Source organism: Drosophila rhopaloa, unplaced genomic scaffold, assembly GCF_018152115.1.
Source record: "Drosophila rhopaloa isolate 14029-0021.01 unplaced genomic scaffold, ASM1815211v1 contig_115, whole genome shotgun sequence".
Taxonomy (NCBI): Eukaryota; Metazoa; Arthropoda; class Insecta; order Diptera; family Drosophilidae; genus Drosophila; species Drosophila rhopaloa.
In genome coordinates, this window is record NW_025334990.1 from 591,147 (window position 1) to 607,947 (window position 16,801).

At 41.1% G+C, this 16,801-nt stretch overlaps 1 protein-coding gene across 1 annotated transcript; it reads right to left on the reverse strand.

Annotated features, from left to right (window-relative positions):
* Positions 1 to 5,621: 5,621 nt before the first annotated feature.
* LOC108053700 (protein transport protein Sec61 subunit gamma) lies at positions 5,622 to 6,540 on the reverse strand. The gene is made up of 2 exons (XM_017136416.1): positions 6,429 to 6,540; positions 5,622 to 5,886 (listed from the first exon to the last, which is right to left on the reverse strand). Exons 1-2 carry the CDS (start codon positions 6,482 to 6,484, stop codon positions 5,622 to 5,624), a joined length of 321 nt encoding a protein of 106 aa, XP_016991905.1. The 5' UTR covers positions 6,485 to 6,540.
* Between the last annotated feature and the right edge of the window lie 10,261 nt (positions 6,541 to 16,801).

A 16,801-nucleotide genomic window follows, 5' to 3' on the forward strand; every position in this document is an offset into this window, starting at 1 on the left:
ACCCCACTCGGGGGAAAACTGATATGGTATGACAAAACAAATTTGATTTAAAATCGTAGATTCGCTACTGACAAGAACTATATTTTGTAAAAAACTACTGCATTTTAAAACACTAATTATATAAGCATGCTGTTTTCCCCGGTTAAATAAATGTTATAAGGTTAAACAATGACGTTTGAGAATTTATCTTCCCATGTTTCAGCATTAAACCCCTTTAAAGTTTTCACAGTTTTCCCTCAGTGTATTGACTGTCTGTCTGTTTGCTGGCGTGTGTGTGAGGGCTGCTGCATAAATGATTTATGGCCAACTCTCGCGACAGTTTCGTTTCGCTTTCGTTTGCAGAGAGTGCAACAAAGGAGCCGAAGAGACGCAGATAGCCAGAGTGGAAACTGTCGCATAATAAATAATTATAATTGTATTTTTCTTTCCGTCTTCCCGATGGTTTTGCACGGTTCTTTGTCTTTTGGCTTTCCCCTCGAAGGTGCCACACACATTAATAAACTTTGTAAATATTATATTTAAGTTGAGAGCGAGGTGACAGTGAGTGGAAGTGCGGGTAATTGAAACCGCCGCATCTGGTGGTCAGGTGTTTTCCGAGGTCGGACAACTGATAATGGATCAATTGGGACGGCATTGGGGAAGAGCCTGCCGCAGCATCAACTATTTTGGGCGGCGTCCTTTGGCCGGGCAACTGCCTCGCAAATCGGTTGTAGGTCAAAGCGACACAACAGCCCAGCATCCGGCAACTTCAAAGTTTGGGCTTCCTGCTTAGCCACCCAAAAATCTTCGCTTCCTCAGCTCGCCTTTTTCTGCTTTGTCATGAAAGCGAAATGCGCTGACAGGAAACGGGAAGTGCGCCTCATGCAACATTTATGGAGGGTCCACACTCCAGGCCTCGAAAAGGACGAAAAACTAACAATGGGTCGCCCGAAACAAAAAGATACACCAGAGAAGTTGACGCGTAAAAATTGTCACAAAGTGTAAATAGAAAATGAATTGAAATGCCTCGCACAGATTTAATTAAATTTTTGGCCGGTCGAGGCTAACAAAGACTAGCCGAAAACTGCCCACAAATACCCAACACAGATATTCACAAATAGAAATAAATGTGTGCATGCACTTTTGTTAGCCTGGTATAAATATTTGAAAAATCTTCGCACATAAATAATTTTGTTTAAATTGCATACATAATTTGCAGTAGGAAAATCAGTAAATATTTCAATATCACCAGCTATGAATGGGATTTTCTCCACACTGAATGTGCCAATCAACAAACAACTTTTCGTAGACATCTCTGAATGATTCCATGTTGGTCGGCAACAAACGAATTTCTTCTGCCAATCGATGTTTAAATTTTCTACTCTTAAAAGTTCTACGAAAATGATTTCGTTTATTTGTTAAACTTGATTTGTGGAGTATTAAATTCTTGTATCTCGAATGAAACTGAAAGTCACCAGCCAAGGCATATGCAGTAAAATATAAAACAAATATTGTGAGAATGCCAAATTGTGTTTGAGAAAATATCAAAGCTTCAGTGCATTGGGTTGCTTGTTTATATTAAATGTATTTTTTGGCTTTTTAAATTCAATTTGGGGATACATTATAACTCGAGAATATAATCACAAAAAGCTTTTTTGTTTCAAAGCTTTGTGAACAATTTAAAGTTACTATAATGAGAATGTGTAAGTCATTATGCATATTCCACACATTAGATTTTTGTGAACATCAAACTTAAATATTCCTTTGAGTGAGTCCCAATAAATTGAGCAACCCGTTTCTATGAATTTAATATGCTTGCGGCATCGCCACTGGCCCGGAATATTTAATAAAAACCAATAAACGTTAAAAGCCTTTTCAGTGGGCCGTGGCCATAAGCCACCTGCCAAACCAGGTCGACCAAACCCAACTGACCACGATCCACGCCCGTCCCCTCCCGATGTTCCTGTTCCCCTCCGAGGCTGGCTATGCGCCCGATTAAATGCATTTAAATGTGTTTTCATCATAATTATGCATATGCAAACATGACTCGACCAGGGCCACTCTATCGCTGCCTCCCGAACCCCGAGTCCCGGATCCCGGGTTCCGAACTTCCCCCTGGCCGACTGCCTATAGCCACGGCCATATGCCATGTCCTGGGTTTTCCGGCAGCTTAAGTGCTTTAATGGCTTTAATTATGTTGCATGCAATTATTGTCCATGTCCCGGCAAGAATGATCTTCATCATCGGCTTAATAATGATGCCGATGCTCTTCGGAAGCTACTGGCCACGGCCGAATGCAGCAAAAATTATATTATTAATATATGAAAAGCAATTCCCCCTTTCGTCTGATATACGGCCATGTATGAGGGGGAAAAGCAGCTGCTGCGCTTTGCTTTTGAGCATAAAATTCAATCGCTAAATTATGCAAATATTCCGCAACTGCGACAATCGTCTGGCGTACGTTACGTATACGCAATGCTGGACGGATGAGGCCCGAATCGCGATTGTGTGTGTGGTTGTTTGCATGCGTAAAGAGGTCGCCGAGTTCATCGATGACGATTTTACTGCAATTCCGCTCCCGTTACCCGGTTTTTGGCGCAGATGCAAGAAAAGCACACAAAACCAACGGGATGAGGTGCGCATATACATATATAGAAGCGGAATGCCAGAAGAGGCCAACACCACAAGGACAACATAAAAAATCCGGGGTATTCGTGTTTTAGGGTCTTTTCTTTTCCCGATTTTTATACCAGTTACTCGCGAAGTTTTTTCATGATTCTATTGATGGAGTCCCATAACTAATAGACCTCAGTTCTTCTTTAAGTACCATCCAAATAATAAACTCTATATCCCCCTGTTCCACACCAAATCGTTTGTAAAATAAATCAAACCAAAATTTTTATTTAATCATACAAAATTAAAAAACATTTTTTTTTTTTGGCTTTGAGCATGGGGTACTCTACCGTCGGATCTCTTAATCACTGCTTTCTCCTACGATATTTTCCCCCTTTTTTTGGGCACCTCTCTGGTTCGCTTAGCCGTCAGTTTTTGGGTCGCACGGCAATTTTATTTCGCCGACGTGACAAACGCAATCAGCGTCAGTCATATGTGTAAAAATGTTTTCCGCTTTATGCGTGTATCTTGGCTTTGCATGGAAATTTCAAAGCCGAAAACATGGCCTAAAGTTCGGAGGCGGGGGAATTTCAACTTTGGTCGGCCCGAATGTCTTTAACTTTTGCCACCTTGTCTAGCTCGATTCGGTGTCCCTCATTAGCTTTTCCATTTATCCAAAAACTAATTTGCAGCAAGCCGACCTAACAAAAAATCACTTTACTCCTTGGCTCCTTTTGCCTCCGAATTTGCCACGCAGGCACTACTTTCAAGTCCTGGCCTTTTTGGACTGCCGCCTGCCGTTTGGCCGCAGGAGTCGCACATTGAGTTAATTAAAGTTGTACATGGTAGGCGCAATCAGGAGGAGAACAAAAAACACATGTGACCGTGTCCGTGTGAGCCTGCGAGTGTGTGGGTGTGTCAGTGTGTGTGTGTGTGTGTGTGTGGGCAAGGGAAAAGGCAAAAACAAATTGCCAAAGTCAGAGCAGCAACGAAGAACTTTTTTTTGAGGGCTGAGAGCAAATGGCAATTTATAAAATCCTTTGAAGTGTCGAAAATCAGTAATTGTAGTCAAAGTGCAAATTGATTGCCAGTCTCTCGCACACACACATACACTTCTTTCTCTTGTGCACTCGGTTCGTGCCGAAAAATCAGTGTGGCAGACATGTTTTATTGAGTGTAATTTGTAGTTGCAAATTAATGGCCGCACTTCACTTTTAATTAAAATGCATCAAGAAGAGAGCTAGAACCACGCAACATAGGGCATGCATAAAGAAGCACATGATTGGATGTCCTTGGACTGCAATATGAATTTTCGATACAAATACAATAGATGCCATACTAAGCCGATACCTTTCACAAAAAAATACAGAGGATTATACATTTTGTTTATTTTCCATTTTTTTCATATAATAGTTTTGACAAACTTTCGAGCTTCAACTTATAAGTAGTTAAACAAAAATCTTTGAATCCAATGTAAGTGAATGTAAAGTGTTTTTACTTATTACTCGAAGTAAATGTCGTTAAATTTTATATATTTTGATAAACAGCGATGATGGTAAAGGAAAATAGGAACTGTCTTGAAAACTAATCCTTTATAAACGTAAAAAAATCAGAATTATTGTTCAAAAAGTATTCATTCACTCACAAAACGGTTAAAAGTTTCCGTGCTGCAGTATCCTCTTATTTTAATTTCCTGCTTTCATATAGTTAATAATATAATATTGCTTTTACTCAATTTTGATAGTTCACGTCCGGCGCCTTTGACATATAGGGGGAAAAAACCTACTTCAGTTAAAAGACTCTCCGTCCAATACATTTATCTCAGTAATTTCAACTTTTAAAAGTTTCCCGTGGAGGGGGCCTGTCTGTTAACCCAGACCACGTCAATTTGCCTCCGTCAGCTCCTTTGACGCCTGTTGCACGGACGAGCCGTTAAAGGATGCAACTGCGTCGAAGTTTTGAATAAATTTTCCCCATTTGCCGGCGGCAACAGCGGGAACAACAAGGAACCTCGATTGTGCTTTCCTCGACGCCGCAAGGACGCGAACGAGGACATCGAGGCATCATCAATTTTGGTTTGCGAGACTCATCAATAAAACATAACAGCAGCAAATGGAGACACATGTGACAATGCACATGCAAGCGTCCAAGGGATATGGATACTGATGCGTCAAGGACCCGGCACCCGATTCCCTCCGCAGCTGCTGCAAGTGCTCAGATAAAAGCGTTGCCCACTGATTTGGCCAACAAGTTTTTTCTTTCTACCCAAAAATAAAACTCGCATTGGAATGCAGTTTCCCTGAGGGATTTCGATAGGATAGTCGTTTAAAATTAATCGCCACAAATACAGCGAATACTTTAAGGGAACAATTTTCTTGGCTTTAGCTGGCTAGCAAACTATTCCACCTTTCCCATTCCCTGCCAAATCTGTCTGCAGGTAAGACCCCTTCCAAAGGCCTTGATTCACCCACAAAAAAATATAGAGTGCGAACATATATTTGTGGACTTTTGGCAACGCTGAATGTTTTTCCTAGCGAACCGAAATAGAAAAAAAGAATAAGCAATAACCCGACAAAAATATAATCGGTACTTAAGTTTCATCCTCTCTATGAGTTAATTATAATCAAATTTTTTATAAGTTATTCGATTGGAAAAAAATTGGGTTATTGAAATCCAATTGTATCAACAAGAAATCCCAAACAAGTAAAACAATTTACTTACTTACATGCATAATAATAACGATTCTTCTTTCAGCCATATATTTTACAACTTTTATGTAAAAAAAAACTGCCTAATAAATAGCTAAAAGTGGAATCTTATGGGTCTGAAACTATTCATATACATATTCCTAAAATGTTAAGAATGCAACATCCCTTTTTACAACACGACTAGTGGGTATAACCAAAAAAACTTGGCAAGAAAGAGAGATGATCTTGTCAACACTCTTAGGTCAACACAACCAGCTTGTCCTCTTTACGACGACATTGGCTTTTGGCCAAATAACTTTATTTCCGCTAAAGCATTTAAGTTCAGTCCATGATTATGTTGACGATGGGTATGTGCATCAGCTTAACCACGAATCCAATTACGCCCATGATGAGGAATCCCACGCCGATGGCCGCGCTGATGCGCAGGAACTCCTGGCGGTCTGGTTTTGTGCAGCGCTTGTAGAACCGCATGGAGTTCTTATAGAAACCAGCGGACGGCAGGACGAGACGCAGCTGATCCTTGACCTGGCGACGCACGCCATCCAGTGACTTGCATTTCAAATCGGGCAAGAATTTGCAAAGTCCACTGAAAATTTAAGAGATAAAATCGTGATCTAAGTCAAGGAGAATCGCCATAGTCGAGTGCCTCGACTATAATTCACCCGTTACTCAGCTAAACAATTTTTAAACAAATATGTCGCATTTGGAAAATTTTTGGTGGCGCCATCTGGCGAACGGGAGTTACAATCCCATATGCTGAATGCGAGCAGCGTAACATAACATATGAACTCCGTTTTTCGGATATACTGTGTCGTCATAATTATTTGGGGACGACATTTGGGCGTGGCTAAATAAACTTGCGCTGCATATTGATAACCATAATCTAATCTTTAAAATCCCAAGCTATTGTAGTTTCCGAGATCTTGACGTTCATACAGAGGAAAAGATTCAGAAGAGGGCAGACGGACAAACGGACGGACAGATAGACGGACAGCAGACAGACTCGGCTATTGATTCTGATCAACAATATATATATAAATTTAAAAGGAAAACGCTTCCTTCTACCTTTTTTAATTTTTTTTTACTGTACGAGTAACGGGTATAAATATTAGATAATGACATATCTACCTCCTGGCACTTCTTTTTTGCCTGCATCTACGACGACGAGAAAGACGTTGCTCCATCTCCAGATTCTTAAATCGATACCTTCAGATTAGTTCCAGCAAAACTTATATGTTTCTGAGCGTTGAACTAATTCGACTGGCCTGTTAAGATCGACATGAAATTCGTTTCTAATAATGGCCAGCTGTTGTTCCGAACATTGCCGCCGCCAGCATTGGCACATGCAAAGTGTGGCAACTTGAAATGGAAAATACTGGCCGGTTTACACACATAATCAAACTTTACGCAAACTGTTTGCCAGCCCCGACACACAAGAACGAACATTTTCGACTAGTTTTGCGTCTCCTGCCGCACAGAATTTGTGAAGTGCAAGGGGCGGGCGGGTGTAGGGGAACTTAAATGCTGCAATTTGTTTCACTGCCGAATCGTTGCTGTCTTCACTTGAAGCTTAACTAAATGCACAGGGAGCCAGTCCGAAAATGCTCCAGCTCCAAGTCTAAGCCAAAAATTCCCCCAATTCCACTCCAACTCCCACCTCCCCTGCATCTATCTCTATCCATCTCGGTGCGTGGAGAGGTGGCTGTTGTTGCTACGATTTGACAGCCTTGGCTTCAGAGATTCCCAGGACAATTCACTGCAAAATTGGTAGACAAAACTGTGCCACAACGGGCTCCGCACGGGCTCCTCTTCTACTCTTCCATGTATATAATTACACTGCCGAAAATCCCTATTCACCTATAATCCAAAAATTCTCTGTGAACACACAGAGGATTATGATAGATACATATTTGTATAGCTTTTATTACATGGTGTTGCTAAATAAAAATATAAAATCAAAATATAATGACTTATTTACTCTTCCTCTCCGAGTTATAATATTTAGACTAAAATTATAGCACGACTTTTATTTATTTTTTCTTATCTAAACCTTTTTTTATATTTGTAATTTTTGTTTAAGGGACCGTTATAATTTATCTTGATAAATATATACCAACCTCATATCTTAAATTTACGTCCTTAGAAAATGGTGTACAACAACTGAGATAAAACTCAAATATAAGCTAATTTATTTATCTAGAATCACATCGTCATCGAAATTGTTGCAGCAAATATCTGAAAATATAAATTATTGAAAATTGGTAATCCGGTCACTGAGTATTTTTCTCAGTGTAAGTATACGGATATGAATGTGCCAGTGCCATCGCTTGTGTGCCAGTGTTTGTGGATATTTATGATGGTGTGCGTGCTTGCCGTTTCAGGCATTGCCATTGAGATTGAAAAATGTTAAAAAATTGCTTTTAAATGCCGCAAAATACAATTTATTATTCAACAGAGGCAAACGCCAAACACTGAGCACAATGTGCGCCCAGGGAGTGGGCGTGCACCGCTCCATTCAGGGATTGTATGGGCAGGGCAGGGCACGGGCGGAGAGGGAAGGGGGGGTCAGAGGGCGGGGCATGACCAGTGTGCGTAGGAAAGCTCAACAGTACCGACTGCCTGGTTGTAAATTTTAATAAAGCCCACTTACACACATACACAGACACGCACAAGGAGCGATTGTTACTGCAGTTGTTTTGTTTATTACGCATACGCACTGTGCGCCGGCCATGGAAGTTGGTCATGAAGCGCAACGAGGCTTGCGGACTTACTGGCCCCGATGCCCCAGCTGTAAGCGGCACTTAAAGCCGCCCTTTAACAGCTGCGATATCGAACCCTTCAATTCTCTCCCCCATTCCGCAACCAAACTATAAATTTCCACCCAAATTCGTCTCATTTTATTTGCAATCCAAGAGCAGTTAACACACTTTTGTATAGGACTAATTGTGGATCAGAGCGGCATCTTGGTTGGTAACTTTTTTTTTTGTTTGCGGTGGCACTTGAACAATTTTCCATGTGCTCCAAAAACTTTGGCAATAAAATTTGTTTCAAATTGCTTTCGAAAAGCCGCTCGAAAGGGACGGCGAGTGCGGTGGTGGGGGAGGGGGGCCCAGGAAGATGGGCAGTACATCCGGCGTAGTCCCGCTCCATAGAGGCAAAAGTTGTCAGCGGACGAGTGACCAAAGTGCACCCAGAGGGCCAAAATAAATATCAAATATATTGAGAGGGCGAGGCAGTCGCGCAAAAGTTAATTACATTGTGTTAACCGGGGGGCTGGGCCAAGTCCTAATTTTGAAATTCTCTTTCTGAATCATTTAACCATGAAATTGCCTGCCCTGCCACGCCCACGCCACCGCCACTGCCCCTTTCTCCGAGCGGACTAACCAAATGATAACCCACAACGCATTTGCTCCTCATGGATGTCAGTCCAAATGTGCAAAATTAGCCTTTCAACTGCCAGTGCCACGCCCCCTTATCATCGCCATTCCATCGGGACGCCTTTAGAGTTCCCTTGCCCCGCTCCTCCTCAAATCCATTTCAATTGGCCCCGGGGCAAACACCATGTTGACAGCTGGCACGCAATTTATAATGAAAAGTTTCCACTCGCACATTTCGGATGCGGGGCTCACCTATCCCGATACTTCCATTATTTGTGTTTATTTTGTATTTTGTAAATCATGTTCTGCAAAGATATTAATGCAATTAGCAGAGCGATGGGAGCATTTTGCATTCAAGTCGAGTCTTGAGGAAAGGGTCTGGTTGCCTGATTAAGTTTCAGTGTCTTTTGATGTTTAAGCTGCTTATGCCTGCGGCCCTTGTTGAAAATCTGTGGCCAAATGGCAAGACGAAAGAAATTAATTAAATTTCAACAGCTCTTAATCAAGCAGAGCTCAGAAACAGCTATGGTAATATTGCTGGAAATTCTTGAACTCTGAAAGCAACCTTAAACTTTCGTTTGGGTTGCTGCTCTGCCTCAAACAATCTTGCATCAGACAACATATCAAATCGATGGCATTCTGTGGCCCTGGCCAAATCGAAAACCTATCACAGAAAGAAACCAACATAAAGATATAAAACCTGCGCAATGATTGCCAAAAACGGGACAGCCACAGCCATTACCAATTTTTGTGCTTAACGCTTCGGCGAGCAAATCACTGGCACAGACAGATAGAAATGGCACAGAACTACGGATACAGATTCAGATGCAGATACATTTACATTCACAGAGTCAGATACAGATACAGAGGCAGAGTCAGAGTCACCGTGGAACAGTCATAGTTTTAGTTCCGTTTGCCGTCCCTCTACTTATTCCATCAGCATGTCATCATGGCAAATCAGAGGACATGCAACATTGCATAAAGATTTGTCACAGCTCAGGCCCCAGTTTTCCACCCGGGAAAAATAGCAGGCAGCTACAGGCAACAACAAGCGATAGAAAACTTTTCCAGGCCAGGAAGTTGGTTGGGGGTGGGGTGGGGTGGAGCGGCTCAAATCGCATTTTCGCATGCTCAAACAGGACAAACTGTGCATCAAGACGAAGACCCGGATAGGGATGCGGATGCGGATGAGGATGCGGATGCCGAATCCTGAGTAACTTGCTGCAAATTCAATTTCGTCTAGCTCGATTGCATTGCGGCACATTGCTCGAACTCGACTCCAACTCCGGCTTAAACTCCGATTTCAACTCCATTCCCATCGATTCGCATTGGATTTCAATATATAAATATTTATACACAAGCGAATTTGTGCACAGCTGAGCGCTGCCATGTCACCCTACACTGCGCGATACGTATGCTGATAAGGGCCCAAAGTCCCGGGGCAATAGTGGTACATTTTTCACAGTGCAAGTGCTGCTCAAATGAAGATATATGAAGCTGTAGCGATTCTCCTTTCACGGCCCCGGAAGAGTAATGGTCATGCTATCCCGCCGATGTTCATAGCTGCATCTGCTGTTCGAGCTTCCCGAATCGTTTAGTTTCGCATTGGTCCCTTTTCTGGGCTCCTCTCTTGGGGATTGCCTAATTCCCTTTATTACAAGCTCTGTCCCGACATTTGATGGCTGCCTTTCGCCGTATAAATCATGGCTAAACCCTTATGACATATGCTAAAATTAAATTCCCCGCCAGCCTTTTGCCGCCGTTTTTGTTTAGCCAACGCGTGACAAAATGATTAAACGGCTAGCTAGTCTGGGGGCCTCCAGTCCTCTTCTTTTGGCCATTGTTCGGGCCATGACATTGCAAAATTGCTGATGATGTTAACGATGCGATTAGATGAGTGGATATTTTCGAGGCGGCGTGTGTGGTGTGCGAAGATTCAACCTGTGGCAGTCGCTCAAAGTGGCAAAAGTGCTCCTGCAAACTTTTCAGAAATTTGAATATTTAATGGGGATAATTTGTGCCCGATTTTTAAGCCATTAGCGAGTTGGGAAAATTCAAAGTAATGGGTGCGCTTCAAAAGTTGGTATCAAAGATTAACCCACATCAAGGGCCATTAAATCGACCCCAAAACAGTTTCGAATTCAATTTAATATCGGTTTTAGCCAACTTTATTTCCGGTTCAGCCGCATGTGCACTACACTTAAGTGCAATTTGTGGTGCACTTAACCATTTCATATGCTAATTATGGGCCATAAATTGCTGAATGGCCGTAAATCGTTCAGCTTGCTGCGACTTTATGTGGGGGTCATAAAAATGGCAAGACAATTCCAGCGAGCTAACCCCCCGCGTTGCTGAACCTGACTCCTTATTGGGAAACTTCTTCCAGGTGCTGCTCCTCTCAGGCCAAACTATATAGGCAGACAATTTCCTTATGAAATGAAAATAAACATGACATTTCTGGGTTTATGTACTTTTGCAGCTGTGTCTTTGTCGTGCCTCCGGCTTCTGGCTTCCAATCCGGCAGGCGGCTAGGCCAAAAGGCCCAAAACCACCGAGCATCCAGCTCCTTGCTCTGCTAACATGGCTATGACTGCTATAAAATGTCATCTTTTATTATGGCAAAGGCTCGACTGGCGCAGACTGCGCCTAGACTAAGGCGGAATCAGAGATGTTCCTCCACCCTCCACCCTCCACCACCCCTCTTGGCCCAGTAATAGTGGCAAACAATGCTCCGCCCGACCACGCCCCAAATGGCTCTGCCTTTATACCCAGTTTACACGCTTCGCTACACATTTTCCCACAGACAGGGACGGCTGGAGGGGGGCAGAAAGAGACAGCTGGAGGGGGGCAGATAGAGACGGAGAGATGGCAAGCCAAGTCTCATGCTGCGAGTTTCATTTCCGGTGCGACATTTTGTTACAAAACTTTATTTTCAATTTGTGCACATATTACACACAGCTTGCCACGCCCTCTCAACGCCCCGATCCGCTGGCCCACTTATCTGGCTTTTGTTTTTATTTTTAGTGAAATTGTTCTATTTTTGCCATGGCAATTGCTTCGGCGAGCCGGAGATCCGCAAAGCTGCAAGTGTCCGAGTCCAGGTCCGTGTCTACTTATCATCTTCCGCTGGGTTCCAGCTCGGTTTTCACCCTGGCTCTGGGGCTGTTGATTATTATTACAAGCATTATGACCGGATTTCATTGGGCTGAGACAGTGGCGGGGGATATAGACAATGTCCATGTCGGTGCCAGCTGCTCGTAATGAAATTAGTTTGTCACTCGTCCACCAATGCGAAGGAATCCCCTGCCAATTCCTGTGTCCTTACTCCCTTTGAGGAGTTTATGTTTTGGCCTAGAAGCGGAAAAGTGTCTTCATCAGCAGCTGAGCGCTTTCCTTTTTGATTGCTTTTTCTTTGAGGTCAAGTGCACTTATGATTTAATTTTATTCCCTTTATTCTTTACACGAATACAGTCTTTTTTAACACAAAATGCACTTTTATTTGCATCTATAATTTAGCTTTTTTTAATTAAATAACGTAATTTTACAACATTTTACACGAATGACATTAAATCAATAAATCGGTTTTTTTTTGCAAGAATGAACTTATAAATAGTTTGCTGTTTTAATCTATATGTAATAATATAGATATTAATTTTATCAAATTTCAGTCCGCTTATGTTAAAGGTGAATTTATTTTAGTTGCTGACTTTGATGAAAATTTATATGGGTATCCGAAATCCGATTTTCTCCAATTAGAATACACAGAAATGTTTATTCCAGGCCAGTTTAAACAGGATGGGAGATTGGTTTATAGAATAGGTTTTGCTAAATTGAGTGATGGCTGCATTTAGTCACTTTTATATAAAAACTTTTCCGAAAAGGCTTTCCGTGTTAAATCCATTTCAATTGATGTATTTTGATGTGGATATTGGCAATGAAACGTTTCAATCACCTAATAGGATACCGCTACATTTGGGCAATTTCACATTTTCAAAATAATTTCACCATTCACTGGTATCATCGAATGAAACAATTCTGCAGTAGCTGATAGCCACTAGATGCTGACTAGTTTGGAACACGTTTCCTGTCTTATTTTTAATACCCTAGTCAATTAATGTATATAAACAAATTAACGTTTTTTTATTATTCAAAATAAGGCATAAAAGGTGTAATTATTTAGTCGCACATGTATACACAATTTTTCTTTTTTAAACCGCTTATCACTTCAGATATGAAGATACATATTATTGTGTTTTCCAGGGATTGCCTTCTAGTGGTCGAAATGTTGAAAACACAAAGCGGCTTATACAAAAAATAGGCAAAATAAACTTAGGACAAAAGGCCTTCTTAGAAATTGGTTGTCCACTAAGCGGATTTACCTGAGCTAAGGGAATTAATTAATATATTTTGGCACCCACATCAAAACAGAACGACAAAACTAATTTGCGCCTGAAAAAAGATGATTAAAATTTAACGAGATTGAGTTGGGCTGGAAGGGGAGAGAAAGTTTCCGAGCATGTCATTAACCCAACCGGACGATGAGCTCACGTAATCAATCAACTTTGATTACGTTCGAGAGACATAGGCATATGACCCTCATAAGGAGGCCAATCCAACCTTTTTTTGGGCGGACAGTAGGCTCTGGGAGATTATCGTCCATGGCTGGCAATATTTTTTGGCGCCCAAGAAAGACAAAAATCAATATGTCTTGATGTCTGATAAAAGTGAAATAAATTGTATGGCTCGCAAAGTGAAAGTGTCAAATGACCAGGATTGCTCACACACATCGAGTTGAACAAATGAAAAGTGAAGATGTATGATGAGTCCAAAAACAGTGATCAATCCGCCACTTGACCCCCATTTTCCCATCAGCCAAATCGAGATTTTGTTCGTCTCGGATTTCCCTTAAATTTTTGTTTTTCGCGCCCACTTTTCCGGCAGCTCTGCTTTAATGCGGGCCAATAAATACGCTCTTAAAAGATAAATAAATCCCTGACACTGGCACCAATCACTGTCAGAGACCAGGACCAAGACCAAGAGTCCTAACCGCATTTCCCCTAGGCAGGATAAGCAGCTTAGACCCGAACACGCACCAGCACCTATGGCACAAGTTTAAAGTCAACAACAACGGGGAAAAAACACCGTCGGGAAAGCCGCAAGTGGAAAAAAGAAAGGAGGAATTTTTCCGACTCTGGTCATGTGAAGCGTAAATTACCAATGATCGGGAAAGCCGCAATGGAATGAGACAAACGAGAGCAAAGACCAGGGATAAGATGGAAAGCCACGAGGGCAGTCAGGATGGCCGAGTGAAAAACCTCAAAGAGTTAAGAGACAACGACAATGGCCAAGTCCAAGTGCAACAACGGGATACCCGAACCTGTGCAACCAAAATTTAATTAACTGTCGTGTCAAATGGCGGCCAACCCAGAAAGGTGTGCACCAGGTCTAAATGGCAATTGGCAGCTGGATCTTTCTCTGAAATGATTTAAGTTATATTTTTGAAAGTTTTCATTTTTCGAGTTTTTGCGTAATAAGAATTTAAAACCTTTGAATAAATATAAATTAATAATTTTGCTAACATATATCAGCCTATGAAAACATCATGTTCAAAATTTAAAAACAATATTTGGACAGTGCCAATGGCGGAAAAAATTGATTTTCATATATAAACTATAGTCAGATGAAATAGATTTTAAATTGTTGTAGACTTTTTGATGAGATGCAAATGGTAAAAATGCCAATGTAGATAAATTGAGCAATCTTCAATAAATATAACGAATGGTTTGTAAGTTTATTTAAGTTGCATAAACATAAGACACTCGAAAAACATACAAATTTTTAAATGTCTGCTTAGCCACAGAGTAAAGAGTTTCTTTTCGGAAAAACAATTATTTAACTAGTTTTAAATTATAACTTTAAGTTCATTAAAATAAATTTCTCCCACACCAAGTTTAATACCAATCTTGTTAAGCTATTCAATGAATCAGAGGAGGAACCATATGTGGATTATTTCTTATAAATTCCCTTTGAAAGAGCCCATAACATGCAGTATATTCCGATGTGCCGCCTTTGCATGTCGCGAACTTTTATTAACTTGGCCCTCTTGCTGCCGCCCCTTTGAGCTTGTTTGCTCTCAAGCTTTATTGGAAAACGGACACAGATGGGCGTGTCTACTGACTGCTCATTAACTTGGATCTGATGCCGTGGCGGATCCACTTGAACAACCAAAATCTCATTTTGAATGCAATCGAGTGATGGAATTCGCTCTCAATGGCCCAGCTTATCAGCGATGCGCCAAACAAAAAAGTGCCTTCATTAAAACGTAAATATCAAATTGGCAACAATCAAGTCTGCGTCTACACGCCAATATGCGAGTGTGTTTTGTGTGTACATTGTGCTCTCCAATCAAGAGTCCGGTTTCAATTGCAGCCGCAATTACGCTAAACAAAATTACGTATTTGTAAAATAACAAAATGAAGAGTCAGAGCCACATTCGCGTTTGTGTGGGGATGGCTTTTACCGCAGATATAAATTTGACTGATTTTCATCGAGGCCGAAAAAAAGTGGAATAAAATCCAATTTATTCGATGGACAACAAAAGCGGCAGCGAAACTCCATAATTCCAAATGCTTTTAATGGTTAACTGCTAGGGCTCTCGATATTGATACAATAATTTTTGGCAAATATGCTGCAATTTACGCCACAATTTAGTGAACCGCAGCACGGTCGACTGGGTTGGATAAATGGAGTTTACTCAAAAATTGTAAATTCATCTTTCCGGATGAATCAATTCCGCTTAAAAGCGCCCGCTCCCCTGTTGCAAGATCGCCAATCCCATGAACAAGAATCAGGACATGCATGCTCAACAGTCCCCATTAGCAGCTCTCCAGGACTCCCAGGATAGCTAAAAAAAAAAAAGGATGCGTAATACACGGCTCTGCACTCCACACACTGGACTAAGCAGTCCACAGCATTCATAGCCTGGCCAAGCTCTTTCATTTTGGCCAGAACAATGCCCAGAACTCTGGAGAACACCCTCTTCTGGGAGGCGTGGTCATAAAGCGACTGCCCTACCAAGTCCAGCCACAGATCCTTCCCCCACCCCCCTTCTGCCCTTTGTTGCTGCGCATAAAGCAACACTTTTCCAATTTCCGGCTATGCAGACGGGAGCGCAGCCAAAATCGGAGGAGGCCAGTGCAATAGCAACGGCCAAGAAACGGAATGTATGGCCATTTAGCCAGCTGCATTGTAATCACTTCAGAGATGGCAGCGTGACCCATGAATGCGAAATGCCAATAATGTGTTTTTCTGGATACATACAAATATCTTAAAAATCATTTTGTTGAGTTAGATATTTTTAACAAGAAAGGAAGCAAACTTCAGCAATGTGTAGTGACGCTGTTACAAAAATGCAATATTCTGTATTTCGGTTTCGATGCTTAAAAACAAAAACAAAGGTATGTTGATTTTCCGATAAATTTCCTTCGGCAGCTATATGATTTTTGAAATCGTTACAAATGTCTATTTCTTGGAGTAGGTGAGTATGTGTTAAGAAGTTAAGAAGTTACCATTTTATTTTTTCCCCTCCGATTATTGAAATTGGCGCTATGTATACTTGCAGCAGAAAGAAGACTTTTTGGCAGGTTATATCCAAATAGTTTTAAAACTGATGGACTTGTTTGCGTAGAAACGGACAGACTGACATGGCCAGATCGAATTGACTGGTGATGCTGATGAATATATATACTTTTTATGGTCGGAAACTTGACCTCCACTTTGCTTACCTTTGACTGAAATTATTATACCCTCTGCATAGTTATAACTAATTGCAAGTCATGGTATTGTACATTAAACTTTAAATCTTAATTGATGAAAAAAATGTACGTCCCCGTTATTAATACATCTCCAAATAAATCTCTAAAATGGAACAACTTAATTAAAACTTATTTATTAAGTACTTCTATAAAGTTATAATCAATATTTTTTAAAAACAAAAAGGTTACTCCGATTAAAATAAACGGTTTTTTGTATGTGTAATCCGGTCGTAAGTTCTTAGAAACATATTTAAAAGTATTTTTTAAAAAATAATAGTTGTATCACTCTTTTTTTTCAATGAAATATTAG

Excerpts from the sequence above, each read along its gene's own strand:
- LOC108053700 (XM_017136416.1), bottom strand. The coding sequence starts at position 6,484 with ATGGAGCAACGTCTTTCTCGTCGTCGTAGATGCAGGCAAAAAAGAAGT. Across the intron at positions 5,887-6,428 it reads CAAAAAAGAAGTGCCAGGAG|TGGACTTTGCAAATTCTTGC; the intron begins GTAGATATGTCA and ends TTAAATTTTCAG.